Source organism: Panicum virgatum, chromosome 6K (assembly GCF_016808335.1).
Source record: "Panicum virgatum strain AP13 chromosome 6K, P.virgatum_v5, whole genome shotgun sequence".
NCBI lineage: Eukaryota > Viridiplantae > Streptophyta > Magnoliopsida > Poales > Poaceae > Panicum > Panicum virgatum.
In genome coordinates, this window is record NC_053141.1 from 6898999 (window position 1) to 6926998 (window position 28000).

The 28000-nt window shown below is 49.1% G+C and overlaps 4 protein-coding genes and 1 long non-coding RNA gene across 16 annotated transcripts; 4 read left to right on the forward strand and 1 right to left on the reverse strand.

Annotated features, from left to right (window-relative positions):
• Positions 1-7601: 7601 nt before the first annotated feature.
• Positions 7602-7929, forward strand: LOC120713882. 2 transcript variants are annotated; one of them, XR_005691312.1, is made up of 2 exons: positions 7602-7653; positions 7738-7929. It is a non-coding gene; the product is annotated as an uncharacterized LOC120713882 (long non-coding RNA). The 2 variants fall into 2 exon arrangements; XR_005691311.1 differs by having other exon boundaries at positions 7626-7661.
• A 747-nt stretch (positions 7930-8676) lies between these two features.
• LOC120711500 lies at positions 8677-15203 on the forward strand. Of its 2 annotated transcripts, none has more exons than XM_039997054.1 (3): positions 8677-9088; positions 13476-14117; positions 14288-15203. In XM_039997054.1, the coding sequence occupies exons 2-3, from the start codon at positions 13525-13527 to the stop codon at positions 15036-15038; spliced, it is 1344 nt and encodes a 447-aa protein (XP_039852988.1). In that variant the 5' UTR covers positions 8677-9088; positions 13476-13524; the 3' UTR covers positions 15039-15203. The 2 variants fall into 2 exon arrangements, with proteins under 2 accessions (XP_039852988.1, XP_039852989.1); XM_039997055.1 differs by having other exon boundaries at positions 8681-9088; positions 13479-14117.
• On the reverse strand, positions 10187-11646 carry LOC120713186. Its single transcript, XM_039999191.1, has one exon. The coding sequence runs from the start codon at positions 11006-11008 to the stop codon at positions 10187-10189; it is 822 nt and encodes a 273-aa protein (XP_039855125.1). The 5' UTR covers positions 11009-11646.
• A 329-nt stretch (positions 15204-15532) lies between the features above and the next one.
• On the forward strand, positions 15533-16901 carry LOC120713187. The gene is made up of 3 exons (XM_039999192.1): positions 15533-15642; positions 15733-16072; positions 16220-16901. The coding sequence occupies exons 1-3, from the start codon at positions 15533-15535 to the stop codon at positions 16598-16600; spliced, it is 831 nt and encodes a 276-aa protein (XP_039855126.1). The 3' UTR covers positions 16601-16901.
• A 1275-nt stretch (positions 16902-18176) lies between these two features.
• On the forward strand, positions 18177-25969 carry LOC120711501 (protein FAR1-RELATED SEQUENCE 5-like). 10 transcript variants are annotated; one of them, XM_039997064.1, is made up of 6 exons: positions 18192-18369; positions 18518-21167; positions 22535-22643; positions 24005-24248; positions 24348-24454; positions 24545-25969. In XM_039997064.1, exons 2-3 carry the CDS (start codon positions 18679-18681, stop codon positions 22548-22550), a joined length of 2505 nt encoding a protein of 834 aa, XP_039852998.1. In that variant the 5' UTR covers positions 18192-18369; positions 18518-18678; the 3' UTR covers positions 22551-22643; positions 24005-24248; positions 24348-24454; positions 24545-25969. The 10 variants fall into 10 exon arrangements, with proteins under 10 accessions (XP_039852992.1, XP_039853000.1, XP_039852998.1 ...); XM_039997061.1 differs by lacking the exon at positions 22535-22643 and adding an exon at positions 23587-23636; XM_039997066.1 differs by lacking the exon at positions 22535-22643 and having other exon boundaries at positions 18191-18369; positions 18560-21167.
• Positions 25970-28000: the final 2031 nt, after the last annotated feature.

A 28000-nucleotide genomic window follows, 5' to 3' on the forward strand; every position in this document is an offset into this window, starting at 1 on the left:
GAGGTGAGATATTAGAGGAAACTGAACCCTCACCACTTCTTTTTTACTCCGATGGATGTGGTTTCAGATCCCTCTAATCCTCATCTCAAATGGCGCATGCAGACATACACGCTCCTATAGCAAATCCACTCACACGATGTAGACCGCACCTTGTAGTGCACCTAATTAATAAGTATCAAGAACTTGTCTGAAGGTGAGATATTGGAGAAAAACAAGCTGATTCAGTGATCAATCATGCGTGTTCAGACATGCACCCAATCAGTGATCAGTTTGTATTCCTCCAACTCACTTTCAGAGCCTGAACTACTGCTCGAGAGGAAAGAAAAAAAAAAGAGAGGCAAGTGAGCCAATGAAGCTTGTAGTGTAGGCTGTAAGTGTAACTATCCAGTCGTGAACAAAGTTGCTTTCAGCGGGAGGCAATTTTTATAGCCATGGTTGGTTGGCCCGGAACTGAAAGGAAGATTCCCAATCATGGAGCACACAGCGGCATGCGGCAGATGCTTCTGTTACACCTGCTGCCCTTCATGCCAATCGAGCCTCCTGCCTCCGGGTTCCTGAACACATGCGCCTTTTGCTTTCGGTTTCACAACAAGACTAGTAGTGTGTGGTACTAGCTTAGCTAGCACGGGTAAAAATTCGGTGGAATTCCTTTAAACAAAATTTGGTGGAACGGTCAGCGTCTCTTGGTCTTTGCTGCGGTGAAAGTAACTGAAATTAGGACAAGGAATTGTAAAAAAAAATGAGTGAAATTGACCGCGGCGAATTGAAAGTTTGTAGCTTTAAAACCCCACCCGAGAATTCCTTCGATTTCGGTTGAAATTTTAGTTTACTTGTGCATGGAAATACGAGTCAATCTAACTTTAGTGGTTGCCTTTCGTTTCTTTATCACTCTCGGAACTCCCATGCCTAACTTATACGGACCGGTAAGGCTAAGCCGGCGTATTGCGTGTTGGCCTAATAACACACTCTCTGTTAACTCTTTCACTGCCACTTTTGCCTGAGAATTAAACCGGCAGAACTCCAGCATAAAGATAATCTTAATGAAAGTTTCATAACATACCGCATTAGCATTTTAACTGACTTAGCAGTGTTCGTTATTACTATGAGAAAAATGAGGGAGAGTTTCGTCCTTCGAAATCCAACCAGCACAGTTATGAAGTTGTCAATCTTGATAAACCGTAGAATAAAATTGCGCATCGAGACGAGCCAAAGGGCAGTTCCAATGCCATGACAAAGATAATTTCCGTAGCATATTAATACGCTGCCATGTAGAACATTTTGCTGATTTGGCAGTGCAATTAAGGAGAGAGAGAGAGGAGAAAAGATCAAGAAACAGGATCTCATGCAAGATTGAAAAGGTAAAAATTCCGAATTAATATCAACGAGGTTATGCTCCTACCAAAGACACAGTTAGAGTTGACCCGGCGAAAGTTCAGTTGCTACTACCCGAATTTATTTGCAGGTTCAAAAACCCCCCACACGAAAACACCATCGGTTTCGGTTGAAATTTAAATTTACTTGCGCGTGAGCATACAAGTAGACCTACTTTAGTGGTTGCCCTCTCGTTTCTGTCGCACTCTCGGAACTCGCATGCCTAATTTACACGGACCGGCCGCAAGGCAACGCCGGCCCGTTGCGTTGCGTGGTGGCCTAACAACACACTCAACACTCTGTCAACTCTTTGGCGCCGCCACTTTATCTGAGAATACAACTAAACCGGCCTGCAGAACCCGAGCCTAACCCCTAACAGCACAAAGCAAGACGAGACGACCTCCAAGACACAATATTCCACGGGCCAAAAAAAATCCAGATTAGGCCTAAGCTTAAACTAAAAATTTTGAGCTATGCACGTGGATGATCATGAACGAACAAATAAAATTCCCATGGAGAGGCCCAAGAAGAAGAGCGCGCGGCGGTCGCTGCTGGGCGTCGAAGCATGCCGCCGGTAGGTGGCGGGAGCGGCGGCGTGCAGCGCACCTTCGCAGATTAATTCTTCCAGCAGTGCAACCGCCGGCGCGACGGGGCCGGAGTGTCTACGGATCTACGTACCTCAGTACCTGTTGCCCTGTTGTGGTTTGTACCGTGTGGATCCGTGATCCACGGTACGTGCTTGCAAAGGTCAGAAACCGGCCGTGCCAACTTTTATTATTAGGACAGTTTTAAAGAATGCATCGTGGACACAATTATCTAAATTGAGAACAACTCCCTTCGTTTTAAATTATAAGTCATTCCAAGAATCTTGGAGAGTCAAAGTTTTTCAAATTTGGCCAAATTTATATGACAAGATAATAATATTTATGATACCAATTAAGTATCATTAGATTTTTTGTTAGCTATATTTTCATAGTGCACCTATTTGATGTCATAAATCTTTATATTTCTCTCTATAATTTTGGTCAAACTTTGAAATGGTTTGACTCTCCAAAATTCTTGGAATGACTTATAATTTGGAACGGAGAGAGTAGGTAGTTGTACCAGATTGGTTTATGGTGATGAAACTTTCACCACAACTAATAAAACTTCATCCTTTTCTTTCTTTACTATATCAGTAAAAGTAGTATTTAATGCCATAAGACTTTTTATAAAATTCTAATTGAGACTGGCCTTAAGTTAAAAAAAGGGGCCTGATGGTGCCTGGCTGACCGAGCACCCTGATTTGCGGTGGTGGTGTGCGGCGGAGTACTCGATACTTGGCCCGCACGTGACTGCAACTGAAGACACGAGGAACCGTCACCGCATTTTCCAGATGCACGCCATTTTTATCTACTGCGCATCAGCGCTGGTACATGGATTGTAGAAAACGAGTAGCTTTTTCTTTTAAAAAAAAGAAACGAGTGAATTAGGGATGACAACAGATACAGACCATTAGGTAAGCATTCCAAACCCAAACATGTAAAAAAGTATCCAAACTTAATAAAAATCTGTATCCATGAGGGTTTTAGAATTTTGCCTAAACCATACCCATCGGGTTAACAACATAAATGGATCACCAGAGGTCCACACTTTACTATACTAGTTGTAACATCCCAAAATTTACTAAATTAAATCATACGCTAAATATTTTCAAAATCGTTTTTCGTCGTTGAGCTCAGTTATCTCTAAACCCTAATACCCCCTAGAATCTTTCGCCGCTCCAACACCCGATTCCATTTGTCGTTTCTATCCTTTCTTTTCGCCGACCGCGATTATCGCCGGCCGCACGCACCGCTGCCTCCCCTGGCCCGCGCACCCGGCCGCGCACGCCTCCCTTGGCCCGCGCACCCCGCCATCGCCGCCGGCGCGCACTAACCCCCCTCTCCCTCTTCCCTTTTTCTTTTTCCCCATTTTACTTCCCTGTTCCCCTTTTCTATTTTCTTTCTCTCTTTCTCTTCCCTTTTCCTCTTTCCTTTTATTTTTCTCCATTTTCTTTTTTTCCCTTTTCCCTTTTTTCTTTTCTCCCTTCTCCCTTCTCCTTCCTTCCTCCTCTGCTCCTTGGCCGCACGCGCCCGCGCACGCCCAGCCCGGCTCCCGGTCCCCCCTCGCACAGGCACGCGCACGCTCCCACCCACGCGCCCACGTGCCCGCGCGCTCGCACCGCCGCTGTCCCCTCCGCTCACGCCACGCAAGCCGCAGACGCGCGCGCGAACGCGTCGCTCCGCTTGGCGCCGCCCACGCGCACGCGTCCGCGCCGCTCGCCGCCGGCCTGCCCACGCGCAAGGCCGCCGCCGAGCCGCTGCACCGCGAGCTCCCCCCGCGTCGAGCCGCGCCGCACCGTGACAGGCCCCGCGTGCACGCGTGCCGCGTTGGCCGTCGCTGCGCACGGACACAGTGCTGCCCCGCCCCGCCGCTGCCACCTCCGCGTGCCCGCGCCGCCCGCCGAGCCGTGCCCGCGCCGCCCGCCGAACCGTCCCCGCGCCGCTCGCCGTGCCCCGCCCTCGCCGCACGCGCCGTCAACCACAGCGACGCTGGCCCGACTCGCCCCATCCCACCTCGCCGCCCGCGCCGCCGCGTCACGACACGGGCGAGCGGCCGGAGTGCCATTAAGCCACCCCACACCGCTCGCCGGTCTTTACCCGCGTCCCGACAAGCCGCCACCGCCTTGCTCGCCTATAAAGAGCCCCCCCCCGAGCTCCACAGCCGCCTCCACTGCCGCACAGCCTCCTCCCGAGCCCCAGCACTGCCACCGCCACTGTAGCCACCAAGCGCCGCCCGCCGCCGTGGAGAGCCATCCACAGAACGCCACCACCCAAGGTGAGCGGGTGAATCGAGTTCCCGGAGCCCCGTGATGCTTTTCCCCCTCCCCTTGCTCACTGCCGCGCCTCCGGGATGCCGGCCCGAAGCTACCGCCGCCCGCCGCCGCCCGCCGTCACGGCCATACCGCCCTGGGACCACCCCGCCCGAGCTGCGGCCGGGAATCGGCCCCGCAGGCCTCCCTGACCCTTTTTCCCCTATCCCGGGCCGTCATCGAGCCCTGGGGCGCCAGAATCGGCTGGCGCAGAGCCGCCCCTCCCCTTCCTCTGTTTCTCGTGGGGGGGAGGAGGAAGAAGGTGGCGTTTGCCACAAAACCCCCTGACCTTCTCTCTATTTTCTAAAAGAACCCCCTATATGTTCCTTTTGTATAAAGGCCCTCCACTCTTATTTATTCATGGAGCTAGCCTCCAACATATAAACTTAATATTAAATAGACCCCTACACTTTTCTAGTATGCCCCAAATATTTCTAGAATTTACAACCAAGTCCTTTTTTATTCCAAAACCATTTACAAACAAGTCCCTGGCCCTTCGTTTAGGCCCTAAACACCCATTAATTTATCATTTCATGCGCCAAATAATCTCAAATCAATCTCAAACTTTACCACGCCTCTCGTGTCATAGTTTTGTCCATGCCATTAGGAATCCGCCCGAAAATATTACTCCGAACACCATATCTTAACTATTTCTGATTCAAACTCAACGATTAAACTTTTATTTCTCTTTCTTGATTGTGTGTTTGTTTGTATGCTTCGTAGACCACGGTGTGAACGAAGGAGAACCCGTTGACGAGCAGTACTGCGAGCCCGTGAACGAGGACCAGTTCCGCGACCCCGAGCCCGAAGGACAGTGCTTCGACCAGGACCTCCCCGAAGGCTTCGAAGACGGCAAGTTCAATCCCATCATTTGATGCATGCTTTTGTCCTAGTTTTTATAAACACGACCTATTGGTCTATTTTGGTTGGATAGCCACCCCTGATTTGTTATAACCATTCCTTGACCACCTAGATTAGTGTCTGGTTTTGTTTGGACGTTAATCGCTATTAGAACGCTTAGGATCTTACATACAATATAACTTATTTTATAAAGAAAAGGTGTGTGTGTGGGGGGGAAGGGATAAAAGTGTATTTTCGAAAGATGAGTCTAGACGGGATGGATGGCATTTCGGTGCGATTTGCTGTTTGGTGTGCTCGTGCCGGTGTGGCAGTGCAAGGAAGGGAGATATCCATCTTGTCACAACTAAGGACCGAGTTGGTGTGACATCTCACCTAACTCCACTATCGTGCAAACCACTCGACCGTTGTATGGGCAACGGCTTAGCATAAATCCCACTAATTAGTCTGATAGCCACCAGGAGAGCTGAGAGCAACGGGTGACTAAGGAGAAGGGATAAGCCCCGAGTGACTTATGCCCCGGTTTAAACTAGGTGAAAGGTCGATGACCCCTTGGTGCATCCCGTGATGGCTAGTCAGGTCTAGCTAAGGTGGGTAAGGGCTTTGTTGGGATCTGCACCGATACTAAGGTGATCGAGTTGCGGTACCCCGCTTGTGGGTAAAGTTGCACACCTCTGCAGAGTTAAGAATCTATTCGAATAGTCGTGCCCACGGTACTGGGCGGGTTACGGTGTGGTCACATAACTAGTGTTTATTGTGGGATGGGTTGGCGTGAGTTGTTTTGGGAATGTGTCCGGTAGTTGTGCCGTATGCTACGGTGGATGAGGAGTCCGGTAGCAGTCTAAAACTTGGATCCTGTGGGGATCAACCTCTCGTGTTACTCGGTATAAGAAAACTGGTTTTGGAAAAAATGCTTTCTTTCAAATGAACCCCTGTATAAAATATTGCTTTCCGCAAATCAAACCCTAGCCTTATTCTTGATTTACCCTGTGCATTATATTCTGTTATACCCCTTCGTGGGTGTGGTTGGACTTGCTGAGTACGTTTGTACTCACCCCATTCTTTATTTTTACAGAAGAGGATCCAGACTTTATACCTGACGACGTTGAGTAGGGGTACCGTCCTGCACCCAGCCTTGCCTGTGGATTTGGGTCACCCGCAGGAGTTACCGCATGGCGCAAGACTCTGAGGACTTTTTTTTTATATTTAATATCGTTGCGTGTGTGTGGATTGTAATCCTCGCGATAGTAGCGCTTCTCTGCTCACTACCGCGTAGAGTTGTACGGTAATGAACCATCTGATGTAATAAATGTGTCATCAGCCTCCTGGGACTGATGTTTGTAACACATTTAAGTCTTCTCTTATGAGGGGACGCTTCACTAGTCTTTATGTCATAATCAACAAGTTTAATAAAATAAGTATCAAATTTATTGCATACAAATATACATGACGAGTAAGAAATTGATAGTTCGCTAGAATTACTAGAGAGAAAATAAAAATGTAAATAACAAGTCCCATATTTAAATAATCATAACACCATGCAAAGTCACCAATACCTCGTACGCATATACAAACACGGCCACTGCAAAAGCGACAACATCCCTGCCCATCTTCAAAAGATTTTGGGTTTACCAAAATGAGAAGTGAGGGAGAAGTGATGTTAAGGTCCTGTACTCTTGGGGGTGTTCGGCTGATCTGAAAGCCGGCTGATTTCGGCTGATTTAATAGTATTCTGTGAGAGAAAACAAGCCGAAACAAGCCGAATCAAGCCGGGACAAGACAAGCGAACAGGGCCCTTGTTTGGATCCCAGTGTTAATGGGTAAAAGTGAAAATTTTGCGTGTAGTAACGAATCCATGTATCTAAAAATCCGATACATAATGGAGTAAAAAGTAAAAACCTGTCTGGACTGGGTTCGGATTTCGGGTAGCCAGTGACTTTTGAAATGCCTTTCTTGTTGTTGTTGGAAACTTGGTCCCCGGTGCGCGGGCCCACGTGGCGGTGAGGGGTAGGACTTCTGTTGGCGCGGCAGGAGCGGCGCTGGTCCGAGGGCATTCTCTGTGTGCGGGCGAGAGGTGGTGGCCGCCCCCCTTCCAAGGGAAAAAATTTCGACCGGTAAATCCGGTTTACCGGAAAATTTACCGTTACCGGTAGTGTCCGAGAAATGGATTTCGGTAATATTTCGCATTTACCGGTTTCAAATTTGAAAATTTCAAAAAACTAGACATTTTTATGAGCATTTTGGACTAACATTTTTTTGAAATCTAACCTCATATGTTGTGTAAAAAAAATAGACCCATACGACGGTGAGGATGATGGTGGCTCTACCTCTGTCAGTTCCACCTACAGCTACCCGTCGGCACCCACCTTTGTGTGGCCACCACAACCACATCTGATGACTGTCCCTCCGCGTCCTCTATATGGATATCCTCATATGTACTATCAAGGATACCTCCCATATGGATTTCTTCACATGTACTATCAAGAATATCCCCCAGAGTAAGATCATAGAGATGACGAATGAGTACCCATGTATGTAGGTAACACATCTTATTTTCTCACTTGCATTCATTTCGTTTGCATCTTCTCATCCATTTTATTTATTCCATTCTATAGGATTCGACGTTACAATGTGAGTCATCAACAATTTCCGGTCGGTCGTAAGGTTTTCCTGTTGGAAAACACCGAAATAAAAATTTTAGAGTATATTTTGTGTTAACTATTTGAGACTTGTATTATTTGAACCTATAAATTGTGTTAACAAGTTGAACCTATATTTTATTGCATTTGGATTGTGGTTTGTATTGATATACATATGTTTTACGTCAAATCTATTAATATTTGCTTTGTAAGAAAATCATTATGCATATTGAACTATTATATATAAGAATTAGATATAATTCTCTAAAAATATTCCACTTCTCTTAACACAATTTGTTATTTTATATCGTGGTCAACATTTTTCGGTCCATACGCAGCGAATTCCACCGAAATTACAACGGAATTCGGTCGAAAAATTCGAAATTCGATGATTTCAAATTTGAATTGGTTTACCGATCGGTAAATCCGGTAAACCGGCGATTTTCGGTAACTTACCGTTACCGGTGAGAACCGGTAAATCACTTACCGCCTGTAAGTCTTTCCCTGCCCCCTTCCTGTACTTTGGAGGCTGAGGAGTCGCCGCCGGGGCCGGGGCGGCCGGGTCGCGGTCCGCGCCAGGCTGTCGGGAAAGCGAGCGATCCCGCAAGTGGCCCGCCGTGCGCTCCAGCTGGCACGCATCCCACTGACTGCTGCCGTCATCCCCCCCATCCCGTCGCCGTCGTCCCGTGGACACGACGCTACTCCACGCTTCCACACCACCGCAACCCTCCTGCTGCTGCTGCTACTACTGTAGTAGCGTACAGCAGCCATCCGATCAGTCGGATCGGACGATCCACACCGTCCGTCGTCTGCCGTGGGCCGTGCCCAGCAGCAACTAGTACTGGAGTCTAATCACCAGCGCACCACCCGCTTAACCGCTCTACTAATCTTCCGTTTAGCCGCAGCCCCGGCGACTAATCTTTCCCGCGGGTGGTGCTGTGCTGGTATAACTAGTCGCCGCGGTCGCCCCCGCCGCCGCCCTTCCTCCTCAAGCCTCTGCCCTGCATCGACCGACCCCTCCTCGCTCTGCCCTGCCCGGCCGCGGCCTCTCTCCTCCGACCCGCTCCCCGCCCCCACCACCATCACCTGCTCATCCGCCCGCCATGGATCCCTGCTCCGGGGGCCGTGCCGCCGTCGCAGCCGGGCCTCTGCCGCGCCCGCTCCTCGCCGCCTGCTGTAGCCTCCTCGCCAAGCACCTGTAGCGACCGCGTCCACCGAGCTTGGAAGCCCAGCAAGCCAGCCGCGCCCTCCCGCAGCTCCTCCATCGCCGCCTTTCAGCCTGAGCCTGACTCAAGGAGGCGATCGATTAACAACTACTTACTTGCAGGTAAAAAAAAAACAAACAAACAAAAGCTCATTCAAATTCGTATCCTTTTGTATTTGTTCCTGTGCTCCAACACATGAATACGTACAAGTAGCTAGTAAACTTACTTCCGCGCATGAATACGTACAAGTAGCTAGTAAACTACCAGCAGTATTGATCGTCATACAGTATTCCTGTTGTTACATGCATTCAGAATTGTGTGCGCTTTTGATTTCGATTCAGTTTCAACTTTTGTTCACCCCGGCCCAAAACACTTCAGATCAACTTTTGTTTGCCCCCAAAGCACTTTTGGTTGTTTGAAATTGGGAGGAGAGAGCGGTTGGGTCCACGAGCTGCTGGAAGATTCTTGGGATCCGGGCTCGCCTGATTTCCTTCTAGTCAAAACACGAGCAAGCAAGCAATCAGGGAGATGGAAAGAGGAAGGAGCAAGGAAAGGAGGAGGAAGAAAGGGAGCACATGCAGTGCGGCTCAGCCAGCCTACTCTGCTTGCCAGCGCAACGCAACGCAGCACTTCTTCCGTCCGAGTTACAGTCTGACTCCATGGCCCCCTTCCACACGCTTTGGTTCTCCTTTCCATGGCGGCGATGGCCGTCTCTTTCTATCCTTCTCCATCCCCCGCCTTTTGTCCTTTGCAAATCCAAAGGGGCTGCCCTTCAATTCCCCAATCAAGGAAAGCTTGGGACGAAAACCAAAGGAAGAAAGCAGGAGCACCAATTCTTGCAGCAAACTCAACACAGCCTGTGCAAATCAAACTTTAATATTACTGCTACACGTTTTCTCTGTTGGAAAGAATTACTGCAAAGTTTGATTGTTCCCGCCACCGGTATCTATCACCTCAATTCTGGAGCTACGGCTGCTGATTCCTATCTAGATTTCATTTATAAACGGATAGAGGAGCAAGCAGTAGAGAATTGATCGATCTTCTATACATGAGGGTGTGGTTCAGTCGGTCAGAACTGAGAAGGAACCCAAGAAACTGAACCCAGCTGCTGTGCCTTTCCCGAATCTTGATCCACCACACTTCATGTTCATGGGTTTGAGCTCCCTCAGAGAACTAGTGCTACTAGCTAGACACGGCAAGCAGGCATGGAGGCCGTCCGGTCAGAAGAACCAGAACTTGGACTTGGAGTTGCAGCTGAAGTGGAGCGCGGTGCCGTTGGGCCAGAAGAACCGGAGCTCGCAGGCCAGCCGGGTCCAGTGGTGGACGCCGACGAGCCCCGCGATCTTCCACGCCGTCCTGGCCTCCCCGTCCACCCCGAACGGCACCACGCCGTCCCGGAGCGCGGCCTCCACGGCGGCGCTGCGCGCGGCGTCCAGCGGCGCGCCCCGCGCGCGCGCCGCGTAGGCCAGCGGCAGGGCGCCCCTGGGCGGCAGCCCGAACGGGTCGGCGCGGAGCTTGGCGAGGACCACGCCGCTGAACGCCAGCCGGAGCTCCAGGCGCGAGAAGGACGCGGCGGAGCGCGCGTTGGGGTTGCGGGCCTCGACGAGGAGCGAGAGCTGCACGTCGTCCAGCGCGCCCTGCTGGTCGTACACCAGGGAGTTCAGGCTCGCTGCCCGGACGGCTAGGTACGGCGACCGGGGCTGGAGCAGAAGCACCACCACCAGCACGGTCACCGCCGCCAGCAGCACCACGATGGCCAGCACCGTGAACACCACCGCCGCCGTCCACTCCAGCACGCCCGACCGGTGCCCCCGGAAGTCGTCGTACCGCGACCGCCGGTGCGGGCGCCGCCCGTCCTCATGTCGCCAGTGGCCGCCGCCGTAGCCGTCGCGCTGCTGCTGTCGGTCGCCGTAGACGTCGCTGCCGTAGCCCTCGCGCTGCTGATGCCGGTCGCCGTAGACGCCGCGGCCGCCGTCTTGGTGGTGGTACTGCTCGGAACGTGGCCGGTGCTCGTCAGGGAGGCGCCCCCGGCTGGTCGACATGGCGGCGGCGAGCTACAACGGCAAGCGGCAGCGGCAGCGGCAGCAGCATGCCAGCATCAGCTCAGCGACGGCGTGCCGTGCCGTGGCGGCCGCCTTATTATGAGCGCGGGGAGCGGCGGCGGCGTGGCCGTTGCCCGGCGCGGGGGGAGTTCGTTCGCGCTGTGGCCGGCGAAGGTTTGGTATCTTCTGATCGGAGGAAGCTTCGGGCGTCGGGTTAAAGAAATGGAGGCAAGGGAGCACGCCGAGGTTGGGCTACCTCGCTCGGAGCCACTGCCATGGCGGCCCTCCCGGGGGCAATCACTAGTTTAATAATTTTAGTAATCGCGCCATTGATGCTGCTCACTCATGGATGCTTGGGCACACTAAGCTTTCTGCAAATGCAGCTTTGTGTTGCACCGATCGAGCTGGGATGCTAATGACATCGCCATGTCCACTGCCATCCTTGCAAAAGCACCGGATGCCTTTTGCTTTTCTGATGCTCTGTTTGTTTAAACTTGGTGGTGCTGCGTCCCTTTTAGCAGTGCTCGCAAAATAGTGATTTTCAAAAGGGAACATGCTGGATCAACGTTCTTCATCTTTCTTACACAATGCTTTTCTGAACACGTTTTTTTTACCAAAAAATATCGGTAGCTTTGAGGTTCAACATTCAGATTTCCACCACTCTGTTCGGCTGACTGTGCATGTTGGCTGGTGCTGATTTGTTGCAAGAGAAAAATACTGTTGTTTGGTTGGTGCTGGTGGCTGATGCTGATACGGTATGAGAGAAAAACACTATTTGCTGGTTGGCTGACAAGCCAGCCAAACAGAGTGGTGCTGGTGGCTGATGCTGATTTGATGGAGCTAGGGTAAGAATCAGATGGATACTTTGTCCATAGTTGGTCTTACATTAACAAGTGGGAATATTGTGAAGGTTTTCCCTGATACTAATAAACATTTGCTAGGCTAGAGCCTAGAACTGCATTAGGATTAGTCAAACTAGTTTATCAACCCGTGCTCTCGCACGGACTAGTTAGATATATCTAATAATTATCTATCTCACACTCTCTTCAACCAATTAATTATTCTAAATCCAATACTGCAAAGATACATATTTATCATTATATAATTGCAATAAATGTGATAGGTTTAGTTACTAACAATTTTTTCTCACTTTGTATCACACCTCTATATATGTTTGATATGTGTTTAATTGAACATTTTGTTTGAGCTATGTGAACAACATGAAAATTGGTATTCTTATCTCTTCTCTTATACATGAATATATGATGACAAACACATTATGGTTAGTATGTTTATATAAATAATAATATAAATAATATATTAATAATGATAGGAATAGTAATTTAGAATTTTATATTGATGTGCTTTAAGAATTTATTATAATAACATAATTTTGATTCAGATTTTGGGTTCATTTTAACTTTTCATTATGTTATTATTGGATAGTATATATAAAAATTTAGAAGATTATTTGATATTATTTTATAATGGCATAAGTGGGTAATGTAGATGAAGATTGAGGGGTTACTTTAGATTATTTTTTATAATGGCAGAGATGAGTAATTTAGATATATGTTTAGGGGGTTACTTTAGTCTATTTTTATAATAATAAAGGTGGGTAATTTATTTAAAAAGATAACAGATCTAATGACTATTATAATTAGAGTTGCCGAATTGATGGTCGGATGTTTCTGATTTTTGTAAGAATTTGTATGATTTCTCTATTTTTTAGACTGTTCACCTAGGATCCTAGGTGGTTTTACCTGAAGGCTTCAAAAGAAGACTCCAATTAATAATAGTAAGATGTATAATGTACTTAGCTCCCCCCCATGAATTTGAACCTAAATACTTTTACTACGCTTTCGAGAACCCTCAGGATATGCAGGTCGATGCTTTGCCCAAGTGTAGGAAAAGTGTTTTTACTTTTTTTTTTGGATGTGTCTCCACGTCAAAGGATTGATATTTAGCTTTTCCGTCAACCACCTTCTCCCTTCTTTGGATGACCATGCAAACTGTTCAGATCGAATCCAAGCCAATGTAGTACTACTCCGCAAACGGGTCCGCAGTTAGGTGTTTTGTGTACCCGGCATGGCTGACGAGTCCTTTCCAGTTTTCCTGTTGCGACCCGTTAGGACTATTTGGGCTTCTATAGTCTGTTTAACAAATGTGTGAGCCGAGCTTTGAGCCCCAAAAGAAGCACACAGATATCTTGTACATGGACGTCGACTGATGGAAACACAGAATTTCAATGATTGATGCGGAGCAAATCTGATAGCAAAAACGAAAGTTTAGGAGTACAAATCTTTGCTGAACTGCACATATTCAGTTCAGCACACACTGTCTGTCATCACTCATCACCTAAGCAATGTTTAGACATCTGATCTAACTAATTGTTTGCAGTTATCTTTTGCTGAAATCATACATTCATATAAAATCTGACGGCATGGACATTCCAAATTTTCATCAGCAGCAGCAACAGCAATGGCGGGAGCTGGTTTCCAGTGACACGCGGCGCCATGGATCCCCAGCCGTTCGTGCGGCTCTCCGTCGGCCAGCTCGGTCTCAAGCTCCCCGCCGGCGGAAGCGCCGGCAAGGCGGCGTCCCGGCTCTGCGACTGCGAGATCCGGCTCGGCGGGTTCCCGGTGCAGACGGCTCAGGTGCCCCTGATCCACTCGCCGGAGTTCAACCTCGACCCCTTCACCAACGCGGCGGTCTTCTCCCTCGACGAGTCCGACCTCAAGGCGCTGGCGGCGCCGGGGTGCTTCCGGGCGGCCCCGCGGTCGTGCCGCCTCGAGGTCGCCGTGTACCTTGCCCGCCTCGGCGCGCGCTGCGGCGTCGCCTGGAGGAAGCGGCTCGTCGGCGTGTTCAGGGTGGAGCTCGCGCCGCCGTCGGAGTGGCGGGAGGGGAAGCCCGTGCTGCTGCACCATGGGTGGGCCGGCATCGGCAGGGGCGAGGCCCGGCCGGAGCTCCACCTCCGGGTGAAGATGGAGGCCGACCCCCGGTACATCTTCCAGTTCGACGATGAGATCGCCCTCAACCCCCAGGTTGTCCAGCTCCATGGCAGCATCCGCCAGCCCATCTTCAGCTGCAAGTTCATCCGCGACCGCCGGTGAGCCTCTCTCGATCAATCAGTAGAATTCTGTGAGAGAGAATAAGCCGGAATAAGCTGAAATAAGCCGAAAGCAGACATGCCGATCAGATGCATATATGTGGAATTTGTGGTCGATCATGTTGAATTAGGAGAAGGTTAATAATGGTGGTTGATCGATGTGGTTGCAGGCCGTCTCAGGGAGACCCGTTGGGCGGGCAGTACTGGTCGAGCTCGGGCAGCGAGGAGAAGGACATGGAGATGGTGGTGAGGAGGGAGAGGAAGGGCTGGAAGGTGGTGATCCACGACCTGTCCGGCTCGGCCGTCGCGGCGGCGTTCATGGCGACGCCGTTCGTGCCGGCGCCGGGCGGCGACACGGTGGCGCGGTCGAACCCAGGCGCGTGGCTCATCGTGCGCGCCGGCGCCGTGGGGGCGCCGGAGAGCTGGCAGCCGTGGGGCCGCCTGGAGGCGTGGCGGGAGTTGTCGGCGCCGGCGCCGGCACCGGCGGTGGCGAGCAGCAGGGACACGGTGCGGCTGCGGCTGCACCTGCTCCCGGACGGGCAGGACGACTGCGTGCTCGTGTCGGAGGCGCCCCTGAGCAGCGACAAGGGCGGCGAGTTCTGCATCGACATGGACCGGCAGGCGGCGGCGGTGGCGGCGGGCGCCGCGGCGGCGGACCACTGCGCGGCGAGCCTGGGTGCCGCCGCGTGCGCCGGCGGCGGGTTCGTGATGAGCTGCAGGGTCGAGGGGGAGGCGAGGAGCAGCAGGCCGCTCGTGCAGCTCGCCATGCGCCACGTCGCGTGCATGGAGGACGCCGCCATGTTCGTCGCGCTCGCCGCCGCCGTCGACCTCAGCGTCAAGGCGTGCCGGCCTTTCCAGAGGAAGCCCGGCAAGAAGGCCGGCTCTTCGCCGGCGCCCGACCCTCTCGAGCTCGACACGTAGAAAGCACTGCGCAGGAACACACTGTAAATTGACTTAGCATCCATCCGTCCATGCCCATGGAATCCATCATCTAACTCTGTAAATTCACTTATTTTCACAAACTGGACAGCATCGTTTGCAGCAAGCCAGCAATCAGAACTCTATCGTTTGATCTTGATTCAAATACCTCATTCAAATTTGCCCTTTTTTTTTTGTATCGTCCCTGCGACTGCGAGCCTCTGGACGACGGCACTGGCGTCGTTGACTAGCACTTTGACCATATGTGGCCCCACATGTCAGCCACAGTAGTCGGCCACGTCAGACCTGACCCAGTCCGTGGCCCACCTGTCAGGGACTTGACTTGTGCTGACGCCGCCTTCAAATGCTTCCACCACCGCGCCCCAACGCAACCGTCGTAACGAACTCTTTGCTCTCTTCTTCCTCGCGACGCGACGCCAAGAAACCAAGAAAGCCATCCGCGCGCGGCGTCTCCCTCTCCGAAGTCGCCGGCAGCAATGGAGGTGTTCGAAGGCGTGGAGTTCGTGCGGCTGCGGAGCCTGGAGCACAGCACGTACCTCCACGCCGCCGAGGACGGCCGGGGCGTCCTCCTGGACGCGCTCGGTGCGTCGCGCCACGCGGCATGGGCCGTGCAGAGGGAGCGAGGCGGCGGCGGAGGCGGAGGAAGCGGAAGCGGCAGCGGCGGCCGCGGAACGAGCCGCGTCCTCCTCCGCGGCGTCTACGGCCGGTACCTCGGCGCCCCCGACCCTAGCGGGCCGCTCCACCCCTGCCGCCGCCGCCGCGCGGCCACGCAGCGCGACCGGGACGAGCGGGAGGTCAAGGCCATCATGTGGCGCGCCGTCGCGACGGGCTCTGGCGCCGGCGTCGTCCTGCTCCACGACGCCCACGGGCGCTTCCTCCGCGCCAACTGGAGGCGCCTCCCCTGCCGCGCCGGTGTCGCCGTCGGCGACGACAGCTGCCTCGGCCCGACGACCAAGTGGGCCGTCGAGGTCATCCCCCCGAAGCACGGCCAGCCTGAGCTACCGCTCGCCCGCGACGTGAGTTCTTGAATTGAGTTGCGTGGTCGAGTTCTTGCTTGAGTTCTTGAATTGTTCGCGTCAAAGATTCCGCCATTCTTTCAAGAACTCCAAATTTCTTTCACGTATTTTCCGCCGGATAATGAATAATCAGAGGATCTTGTGCAGTCGGAGTGGGTCAAGTTCTTCGACGGAGCGTGCCCGCCGCTGGGTCGCCTTCGCCGGCGGGTGTGGGCGGCTTCCCAGCAGCGGGAGATCCGGTGGGTGCTGGCGGACGGCGCCGGCAACTTCAGGGAGGAGGACTGGGCCTCCTCCCAGCACTCCGGGAGGTCCGCGATCCTGCTGCGAAGCAAGCTGGCGCACCTCACGCTGCAGTTCTGCCGCCTCACGCTGTTCATCCGCGCCGGCCGCCACGGGCAGCCGTCCCCTCTCGTCACGGACCTGCCGCGCAGGCGGGAGCGCCTCGACATTGTGGTCATCAGGGCGGACTCCGCAGGTCAGTGCTTGTTAATTGAAGGAACTTCTTCTCGGATCATTCTGGGTCTCTAGTTCTGAACCACAGAGGTTCCTGATGGTGTTGGTGCAGAGTTTATCGGTGCTCTTGTTTTACCTTTTTTCTGTAAACTTCTTGCTGGCTTTTTCTGAATTTCTGTAGTTCTGAATTTGCTCTGAATGGGATGCATGGCATAAAACAGAGTACATTGTTGTCAGTTAGTGTATAATTTCATTTGACACCTTTTTTGGGTTTATTTTTATTTGCTGTAAATTGTGCTACTTGTGGCTGTTGTTGGAAATGCAGTTTTTGTATCTGAAGAATAATGTGGCTCACTTACAAGTTTACATCCGTAGATGGCCTGAAACTAGTTCAAACCGGCTAGTGTTTGCGTATTTTGGTGGGACCTGATTCAGTTTGTTGTGGGAATGGTAACTGTGTCCTTTTTCAGTGAGAGGCGCAGCATCTTGTAGTAGTTTTACTTACAGAACTTCTGTTTGAGCAGTCTCTATGTTCATGAGCATGCTAATTCTTCCATGTTGCTCAACTGTTGGCCGCTGAAGATGTGGACAGAACATCGACATCCACTGCTATAGCATCGTTTCCTTCTGTTCTCCCTACCGTTACTAGTCATGAGTCTGTAGCTTGCTCTGAACTTTAGCGGGCGCGCTTCGAATACGCTTCTCTGAGCCGAACCGATCAATTGAACAGCTTTGCTGAATATGCTTTGTTTCTTGAAATAAAGCGAGGAAACCTTTTTTTCTAAAAATAAAAAAAATCTTCCATGTCTAACTGCAACATTGTTTGGCTGTGCTTGCAGTGGCTGATCAGTTGATATTCCCAGATGTGGATACGGAGACAGAAGGGCCATTAAAGTAAAGAAAGGTGTATGCTTATGACCTCCTCGCCTACTCGTCGCTTTCAAAAGCATCACAATTCTTCCCAGATTTGATGGCATGAGGACTGGATGATTCGTTTTCGTTTTGTTCAGATAGGTTCAGAGAACTAAATTTCAGTCCTAGTTTTCTAGTGTCAGGGAGAAGCAGTTTTGGTTAGATCTTTCGGTTTCAGAAACGTCAGAAAGGTAATGGAACCGATAGGTGTTCATCAGACTGTTTGAACACAGTTTTGGTTTCCCAGATTTATAGCAGTAGAATGGTTGCAGTTCTAGCCTTCATCTACGAGACCGTGCAAATGTGGGTTCCGCAGTAGATTGTTGCTGGTGAACCATGTCTACTCTACAGGAATTACAAACAGTACTGAGATCTGATAGCAATACATGAATCATGAAGCTCCACTGTTGTGACCGTTTTCAGTCTCTCTAATCTCTGAATTCTGACAACTCACCTGAAAGACCGAAACCGACAAACCTCCATTGCTTTGGTGGGTCGCTTGCTTGTGCTATTCCCAAGCTCTGTACTCCTGCAAATTTCGATGGAATGGGTTAACTCTTGATATTTCAAGGATTTTTTAAATAAAATTTTGAAGGGATATTAAGCAAAAATCGATTTTCTTAAGGGAAATTTCTTTAATATCACGATAATGGCTCGACCGCTCGAGTCAGATCGTGAAGGCCGAACTGACACGACCCATGATGGCACGAGGCCCGCCTGATTGACTTCTACGCATGGGCCTAATCTCCATGCTTCTCTGCATGTTTCTATAGCCCATCCCTTGTTCTTTTCGGCAGCGGTGTTCTCAATCTGAATCCCCTGGTTCCCCTACAGCCGCTGCTGAGTGCTGACCGTAGCAGTAGCAGTAGCAGCAGCCCAGCAGCCGCCGCAGGCAGCGCCGACCAAGCCACCCAAGCCGCGGGAGCCCGAAGGTACTGCCTTTACTTGCCCTTTCCCCCAAATCGCCCCCCTTTTCTTTCATTTCCGTCGAATCCCAGGTCTTACCAACTTAATTCTTTAAGGTTCTTGCTCCCCATTTCCGCAATTGAAGCCACCTGCTTTCGATTCCTCTTTCTGCAGTCGTGGAGTTGTCAAAGATTCAGATTTCTTGCTCCTCCGCAGCAACTTGACAGGGTCCGAGCGCTGGAGGGCGGCAGCTGGTAGTTTCCATGGTTCTTGGTTTGCTGCTGGGGTGGAGATAACACGGCGGAGGAGATTGGGGGCTGGCGGCGGGGCGCGGGATGATGGAGCCGCAGGTGGTGGACCTCGAGGATGACAGCATCAACTTCTGGGCTTCGCTCGGCGTCAACCCCCATGTCGACCAGATGCCGCTGCACAACGTCCAAATCGTCAACCACCAGGCTCAGCCACTGCCGTCTGCGGCAGCGGCACAGCCGCAGTCCGTCTGCAGGGACCTCTTCCCAGTTGAGGCCGACGCCTGCCTGGAACCTCGGTTGGGGATGGAGTTTGAGTCCGGCGAGGCAGCCAAAACCTTCTACATTGCTTACGCCGGTCGTGTTGGGTTTTCCGTCCGCATTGCCCGGTCGCGCAAGTCCAAGTGCAGTGAGTCCATTATCATGTTACGGTTCGTGTGCTCGAGGGAAGGGTTCAGTAAGGAGAAACGCTCCGTTGCAGCTGGGAAGAAGACGAGGAAGCGGCAGGCCTCCATTAGGGAGGGCTGCAATGCCATGCTCGAGGTGCTCCGCAGAGGCGATAGCAAGTGGGTTGTTACCAAGCTTGTCAAGGAGCACAATCATGAGGTTGGGCTGCCCAGCAGAGTGCATTATATTGCCATCGAGAGTGATGCTGTGGTTGACCCTTACATTGGTATGGAGTTCGAGTCCCTTGAGTCTGCCAAGACATTCTACTACTCATATGCAAGCCGTACTGGGTTTGAAGCTCGTGTGCGTCAGTCCCGCAAGTCGCAAGATGAGTCACTCAAGATGCTGAAGCTCGTGTGCTCGAGGCATCGATACCATTCAGGCCGGGAGAACAATGGAGAGGATACCAAGAGAGTGCGTGCGTCGGACCCCTCTAGGGATGGCTGTGATGCATTGTTTGAGATAATTCGGAAGGGCAAAGATGTATGGACGGTCTCCAAACTCATCCTAGAGCATACTCATGAGCTGAACCCAGCACCAGCAAGCAGAGTTCACTGTGTTCGATCTCAAGGTGAGGTACTTGTCATTGCAAATAATTTTGCCGACACACGCAATCTCCTGCTGAATGGCCAAGATTCTCAGCATCCTAGAGAGATGCGGTATAATGATTTAGGGCCAGAGGACACTCAAAGCCTATTTGAATATCTTAAGAAGAGACAAGATGAGGACCCTTCATTTTTCTATGCCGTGCAGAACGGAAAGAGTGGACTGGCAGCTAATATCTTCTGGGCTGATGCTAAAGCTAGGATGGCTTACTACCATTTCGGTGATGCTGTTAAGTTTGAGACAGCATACCGGAAAAACAAGGAGACTATCCCTATCATCATATTCTTAGGTGTCAATCATCATGTGCAGCCCGTTGTGTTTGGCTGTGCACTACTTATTGATGAGTCTGAGGCATCATTTACATGGTTATTTGAAAAATGGCTCGAGGCAATGCACATGGGGCCACCTATTTCTTTGGTAACAGAGTTCAACCGGGTTATGGGAACTGCTATTGCCAAGGTATTACCTGATACCCACCATATTTTCTGTGAAAAGCATATCTTAGACACCGTGAAGGAGGGGCTACATGGTATGTTTCCAGATATAGAGCCTTTGATAACTGATATGAGGAAGTGCATTGATTGCTCTAGAATAGAAGAATTGTTTGAATCAGGTTGGAACTCGGTCATCATAAAGCATGGACTTAGCAATAATGAGCTTTTACAATCTCTCTATGATATTCGCCAACAATGGGCTCCTGCATACACAAAAAAAGTATTTTATCCTGGAAACCAGATGCCAACAACCAGTGAAAATATAGAGAAGGTTGTTGAGAAGCACTTTTCTTCCAAGACTGAATTGCGGGTGGCGATTTCGCAACTTGGAGAAGTTATTTCCAGTTCATTTGATGCTGAAGTTCAGGCAGATTATTTTACAATGTTCCAAATGCCACCGTTGAGTACTGCCTCACCAGTAGAAAAACAAGGGAGTTCAATATTCACTAGCACAATATTTGGCTTATTTCAGGGGCAATTTGCTGAGTCTTTTGGGTACAATGCCGAGAGACTCGAGGATGAGACAGTACACAAGTATAGTGTCACAAGATATGAGGGTGATGAGGAGATACACACTGTATCTTTCAATCCAGATCAAAGTACCGTGAATTGTAGCTGCTGCCTGTTTGAGAGCTGTGGCATATTGTGCAGGCACGCTCTCCGGATTTTCATTATCGAAGGAGTACGCGTCCTTCCAAAAGCATATATCCTGAAACGTTGGACAAAACATGCAAAAAACATAATCACCTCTGAAAATTACACTGATCTGAGGGGAGACCATGAGGATCCTTCAACTGTAAGGTACAATGATCTCTGCTGTGATGCAGTGAAATGTGCAAAAGAAGGTTCAAAATCCTCTGAAATCTATGCAATTGCTAAAGATGCACTGCACAAGGCTCTTGATGAGGTAATACGATCGTCAAAGAACTTTAGAGAGCAGCAAACTTTGCGAAGCTGTACAACGTCAATAAAAAGGCCAATCAAGAAGTTTGATAAGGCCAAAGATTCCTCCGGTAAAAGCTTAAAGAGGTCAGCATCTAAAAGTCCCCTCATGGAGAGTGATGATATTAGATGACCAATAAACCTCAAATTAGGGAACAACATGATTTTCCTGTCACCTTGTATGTAGCACCATGCAGTCTAATAATTGCTAGTTAGATTGTAGCTGGCTGCTGGATTTGGCTATTATCAGATCTAGTGGCCGTAAGGGTGATAGTGAACCCTTAATCTTGAGAGATTAATGCTCAAAAAAAAAAAGTAGAAACAGATGCCTTTTTGTGGAAAGATCTATAAATACTACTCCAGATAGATTGTTTTCTTAGTAGGAAACTGTGGCCTTAGTTTTCACTGTAGGATTGCACGCCATTGTGATTTTCCTGCATGCTAGTTGCAGTTCAATTTTTATGCTGCTAGAACTATAAATATTGGCCTTTATGACCCCACAAATGGCGGAATGCGCGGCAATAACAGCTGTGGTTATTTTATGCGTTAAGAGTTGAGTGGGCTGATGCAATGTTACATTTAGCAGTTAGATAGGCTGATATAGTGGTTTGGGGAACCTTGAAATACATCTATCAAAAGATAAATATTTTTCTCTGATGTTCGCATATCTTTGGCCATTTGACTGAAGTGCAGTGACCTCAAATTAAACTATACACGAACTCATTTCTTGAATGTTTGTTTTTTATTCTACTCATTGAAGTAGTTATCAAACCGCTTACAAGGCCGCGTACCGCATAAAGATCATAAGATATAATCTATAATGACAACTAGCTAACTGCTATTTAGAACATTGTTTGAAAATTTGCGTTCAGATATTAGATCCTATTTGAACACACATAGGAATTATTATCCTTGTACGACCTTTGCCCTGAACTCCAACGGCCAACGTTGCAAAACATTATTGCTAGTCTATCTCACTACCTAATGATATTGGCATACTGAATCATTATTAACAATTCACTTGCCTTATCCAACTTCTATCCTAGTTTAATTCTTATCTGAATTGATTTGTGGCATGTGCTGCTCCCTCTGCATATCGTGTTCTTAGCATACCTCCAAAAAACGTCTACTCTTCTAAAAGGACTAAAAGAGGTTCTTCTAGAGCTCTACTCTATGCATATTATGTCTAGCATACTGGGATCTCATGACTCGTGCCTTCACTCTTGTCTATGGTTCTCCCTTTTAGCAGCATAGCTCGCCACATAACTGGATCAGTGCTCCCTTGCGCCCCATCACCAGTTCCGGATTTACTTGATTGGTCCATTGAGAGCCCAACGAGTTAATAATAAGCAAGTGCATTTTCAATTTCTAAAAAATGTAAATTTACATTCTCAATTGTAGTTGGTATGGCGATGTGTGCTGCAGTTTTCTTCCTTTCTGATGAATTGTGTCAGTTTAAAATATTGCTAGAAACATGGAGGCGGCCAAATCCTGCAGGGAAGTGAATATTGAACATTTGAATTTATTCAGGTCCTGGAATATTCTTGATACCTATTTCTTCTGGTAAATTATACATAACCTTCCATTTGTGATAAAAAAAATTGCTCTGGTATGCATTTTATTGCTTGTTCATGGCATAGTGTATGCATAAAGCAGTGAGGTATTTCCCACAAAATAATGGTGTTTTGTAGAGCTACTTGTAGTCATGGTTTCAGCTGGGCCGAATAGTTGTGTTTGCTTGATAGCACCATATTTTGTTTCCCCGTGCCCTCTCTACATCCGTTTCTATTCACTTCAAATGTTCTTTTAAATGATAATTAATCTTTGCAGTGGTCGCTAACCCAGTGGGTCGTGGTTGGCCCAGGTTACGGTGAGGTCCTGTAGGGTAAAGCCGGGGTTTGGGAGTTTTCTCAGCTGGCTTGGTTGAGATTTCTTCTTAGTGTAATGCCGTGGGGGAGGTCTTTCCCCCGCCAGTCGAGTTTTTTTTAATCTTTGGTTCCTTGATCAAATACTCTGATTCGACACGCTTTACTTTTGTTTTACTAGAATGTGGATGTTGACTTACCTCTTTTCTAGTCGCATAGCAATATGATTCGCACTATGTAACTGCCAAATATTGGTCCTGTACTTTTTTATTTCTCTATTCCATGCCACTGCCTCGTGGGTTGTTTTTCATATCAATTCATAATTTACTGGACAGGCAGTGTAAAGTTCACTTTTGGACAATGCCATGTTTGAGCAATTGTCAGTGTTTTATCTTTACAAAATGGGATTTGCATGCCATGGGTACCATATTACTGTTCTTCGTTTGCAACTGCAAACAATACCATCATTAAGGCCTTGTTTGGATGTGCCTAATCCCAGTCTAATCTACATGTATGGTAGAATTTGAACTAAATTCCTGGGACCATGTGGGCTGGGTTAGGATTCAGCATCCAAACAGGCCCTAACATTGATCCCAAATACATTATGATGGCCAATGGATTTTCATCTACTTTCCTTTCAGATATTTTTCTGTGCTTGCAAATGGTTAACATATTTCGAAGACTACATGAGGTCAATATTTCTCATGAACTCTCATTTATGTTCCTTCTATCATTTCCCTGACATTTCTGTGCCGTGAGTTAATGATGTTGCAACTTCTGTTCTGTAATTTGTGTTAGCTCACCCCAAAATTCTTGTCCGAATCATCTTCCATTGTTGTTGGGCACATCTGTATTTAGGGCCAGTCTTGTCGATAGATTGATATTTCTTCTTTTCTTCAAGTGCTGCATTACATCCTAAAAGTGGTTCAAGTTGCTTGATGATGTTTTTACCTGATGTCAATTCATACTGCACCTGGGCTAATTGTGCTGCTTTTGTGCATGTCTCAATCTTTCCTCATGTGGTAGTTTCCTCTGCTTGTTTTGACATTTTTTTTGTAGTGTTTAACAAAAAACTTGACCCTTGGGGGAAGACCTCCCTGGGTTTAAGCCTAAGATTGAGAGAAACTCAATGATAGGGTCGAGAAAAGGCCTGTACAATGAACCTCTACCCACTGGACAGCTCTTAACCTTCAGTGTCACAACAAGGGGCCTTTTTTTGGGTGCAAGACCAGGGCTCAAACCCTGGCCGGCTGGCTCTACATTGGACTCTAACCACTGGGCATCAAACACTTGCTCACTCCTGGTTAGTTTCAGAAGCAGCTTTGTTTTCTCTTTATTTTTAGACATAGGTATTTTTTTCCTCCTAGTTTAGGAATGAGTTTAATACCACATCAAATCGCAGCATTTCAGCTTTGAGGTGCAGTTCGCGAACCACTGAAGGCTGGAATCACCTTTACATTGGTTTTGCTCCACTGTTGTCCTACAAATGCTGTAATTCTTACAGGCTTGGTTAGTCTCTTTCTCTCACTGTTTTGGTATCTGTGTTGCTAAAGCTGAACATGATATGCCAATGCTGTGTTCTCTTTTTTTTGTTGACAGGTTGCAATCGCCGAAAGTGTTCAGTATCAGCTGCATGCCATACTTCAAATTGGCCGCAGGCTGAATGACCAGGAGAGCTGTTTGTGCACTTCAATTTCATCAGATCCTTTTTTTTCTTGAGGGAGTTCCCACATGATCCTGTCAGCATGAACTTCGACATGCTTTCAGCTGGAGGTCACTCTTTATGTGCGCCATTTTGTTGATGTAAATAATTTGTTACAGTACTCGGTAAAATGAAAAGATGAGTGGAGTCATGAAAGGGAAGTGCGCTGTTTCCCCGATTATGGAAGCAAGTGTGATGAAAAAGGTGACACCTTGCACAACGTCTTCACAGTTCACAGCAAATCTGATTCCATGGCTGGAACTTGTAGGATGCTGTTGGACATGTTCCTGGGGGCAAGAAGATCAGTTGAACCTTCCTGAAACAGCACCACGCATGCACATCATGCCACAGAAAGAGGACTGGCATGCCAAGATCTGTCTAGATAGAAAGCAACATCTATGCAGAGACACGGCGCAAGATCTAGCTCGAGAAGCATGCTGCGATCATCGACTGTTGGCATGCTGACCACTGTCACTGTGGCATCTTACCTGGGAACAGAAATGAATTCGAGGATGCCCACATTTTCTCCATTCATTGAAGGGGAATGCAAGGTGGGTGCATCAGTGACCACTGATCAGGCATGTGCATCCTGCATCAGGCTCATCACCCGTTTGTGCAAAGGTGAGAAGGTGGTGGTGGGTTTTCAGATGCAAATTGCAGGGTTTGGTGGCAGTCGTGCGGTTGCAAGTGTCAGGCACAGAACTGGAGCTTTCAGTTCAGACTCACTGGTGCTTTCAGTCCCAGGCAGACGTGTCCCGGCATCTACCTCCCTACACGCGTCTCCATCTGGCTGTTGATCAGGCCCCACCAAACCCGCCGGCCCATGGTCTCGCCGCGGCTGAGATGGGGATAGGTTGTGTGCTGTGTGTTGTCGCCGGCGTGGAGCTTGTGGCCGAACTGATAGAGCACTAGGCTGGTCTGCCATTGGCCGCCAGGGAGCAAGGGGGCAGCATGCCTGGGTTTCTTTAACCTCCCTACGCTTCTGCTACCGTGCTTTGCCTTTTGCAGAGGCCTTGCTGAGTTAGTCACCTGCATAATGAAGGATACATGGCTGCTGTCTGCAGCTTGCTTAATTTCCTCACCAATTACTACTCCAGTATCAAACCTTTCTTATCATCCGGATCGATAATTGAGTGTGCATCATTTGGATAATATTGTAATTAGCTGTTGCATCCCCTTCCTTTGGGCATACTCAATGTGGACCAAGTGAGTTCACTTTGCTCTTCTTTCTTTAAGAGAAGTGGATCAGTTGATCCAATCTAGTCATGTTCTATGCTTAAACTGAAGTGAACCAATGCGACTTAGTGCTTGATTCCATGTTCCTTATCTGTGTGGAAGTGTGTTTAGTTTTAGTGATGACTATATAAGGTGCAAATAATTGAGCTGTGGACTAGAGTTGGGAAGTGAAATTACCATAATTATGTGAGAAATATACTGGTGACTGTGTTTCAGTTTTTTTTTTTCATGTTGATATAAGATCCAAACCTAGAGTTGGGCAGTGAAATCACCATATTTATGTGAGAAATATACAGGTGACTCATGTTTCAGGGTTTTCATGTTGATTTAAAATCCAAACCAAAAGTGTTTGCACGATTGTACTCTGACGTCCCCTCCCTACTAAGCAAAGTTTGCCCGTACCACACCTACTAAGTTTGGTTGTAACACGCAATACGGCGAAAGCGAATTCGCCACCCTAAGAACGATATCTTAGCTCTTCTTTTGGAGGCTCATCATCAACTTGGATGACATCTTTGCTCAGATTGTATATACAATCAGCTCGTGGGGCGAGCAGATGGTGATGCTCACTTGAGTAAAGTTGCCGCGGATGAAGAGATCAGTGTCGGAGTTCAATGCAACTAGCCTAGTTGGCATTGGGCCTCACCTTTCAAACTATTCCCATAACTAACTCCCCAACTCGCCAAACTGCAAATGATTTCATCACCCAAATATATAATGCATTCTCAAGTAGCAGTGCTTTCTTGTCAAGAAGAAGTACAGGTTAAAAAATGTTATACTTGATATGCCAAATCAAGGCCTAGACCTCCATGCTAGAATGAGATGCTAGCCAGTGTTTTGTATTGTGTTGCATTGCAGCATCATCACCCATAATTAACTAGCTCTGATTCCCAAGGGAGCCTTTGAAAAGGGAGACAAAGAAGGCAGTGACATTATATTGTTCCTGGCTGCAAGAGCAAGGGAAGGGAAGAGCTAAACAAACCCAGCTATTACTAGACACCAAAGGTGAATTCAGGAAAGCATGGTGCATCATGTCCTGTCATGCTTATTCAACCACATATGTCATCTCGATAGGGTTGCGTTATTACACTTTTTCAAAAAGATAGAATCGTGTCTGAACTATCTTTGTAAAAATTAGGAAAAACGAAAACGACGGTTTGGCCATCCTATATAGATGGTATTGTGGTGGGTGGACCACCTTAGCCTCATGTGCTGGAACTTGGCTGAACATTTTCTTATGTCTAGAAGCTTCGAGCGTTTCCCTCCGCCAGGGCCAGAGCCCCCCTTTTTCCGTCCCCCTTTTTCTGTTTTTTCTTCTCAAGTGTGGCAGTGACGCCACCGGTGCCTCCAGCTTTTCCCCCTGCTTTCTGAACAGCGAGAAGAGCTTCGGCAGCACGCTGAGGGGCTTCGATGCCGAAGAAGGAAAACACCCGATTGCCTCGCGCGCCGGCAAGTTTGGACAGAAGCAAGTCATATTCATTCCCGGACACTGGTCCAAGCATCTCATCAGCGCGGGTCTCCACCTCCGCTACATCTATTTCTGAAAACGAAGACAAAAGTTCTTATTATCCTCGTAAAAAAACTTACGTTCTTTTCGAAGTCCGAAGGCTTCGCTAAAGTTGGGAATCGGAAGTCCATAAACTTCCCTCTCCGAAGGAGCCCAGGAGGAAATGGTCCAGCCCTCTCTGAGGGGGAAGCACCCGCATGCGACCAACTCTATGTCGCGCATGCTGAGCACTTTCAACACCTCACGAAGGACGGTCATGAAGGCTTCGTTCACAGGGATGCGAGCCACGTCAACCTTTGGGGTGTCGCCCAGATTTCCGAGCTTCTGAACAACCAAAGGATGGCGCTTCGTCTCCGGGTCGAGGGGCACCTTGTGGTAAAACCAGAACAAAGACCAGTCCCCCAGCCACTTATTCTTCGACGCCCCAACGGGGCTGGGAGCAGTATGTTGAAAGGCGAATGTGTAGCACCCGTACTGGGGCTCCATCTCCGATGAGACACCGTCAGAGCCACGAACGGGGATGCTCTTCGGCTGGTAGTGCACCCGCATCACCCGAGCGAAGTTCTCCGGGGTCGGGGAGAGGCGGCAGGTCTTCGACAACCACATGAAA

What these genes read in the sequence shown, in the direction of transcription:
- LOC120713186 (XM_039999191.1), bottom strand. Translation starts at nt 11,008, where the DNA reads ATGTCGACCAGCCGGGGGCGCCTCCCTGACGAGCACCGGCCACGTTCC.
- LOC120711501 (XM_039997058.1), top strand. Translation starts at nt 18,679, where the DNA reads ATGATGGAGCCGCAGGTGGTGGACCTCGAGGATGACAGCATCAACTTC.
- LOC120713187 (XM_039999192.1), top strand. Translation starts at nt 15,533, where the DNA reads ATGGAGGTGTTCGAAGGCGTGGAGTTCGTGCGGCTGCGGAGCCTGGAG. An exon ending in CTCCTGGACGCGCTCGGTGC is followed by an intron (nt 15,643 to 15,732) that starts GTCGCGCCACGC and finishes CCGCGGAACGAG; the next exon opens with CCGCGTCCTCCTCCGCGGCG. An exon ending in AGCTACCGCTCGCCCGCGAC is followed by an intron (nt 16,073 to 16,219) that starts GTGAGTTCTTGA and finishes GATCTTGTGCAG; the next exon opens with TCGGAGTGGGTCAAGTTCTT.
- LOC120711500 (XM_039997054.1), top strand. Translation starts at nt 13,525, where the DNA reads ATGGATCCCCAGCCGTTCGTGCGGCTCTCCGTCGGCCAGCTCGGTCTC. An exon ending in AAGTTCATCCGCGACCGCCG is followed by an intron (nt 14,118 to 14,287) that starts GTGAGCCTCTCT and finishes ATGTGGTTGCAG; the next exon opens with GCCGTCTCAGGGAGACCCGT.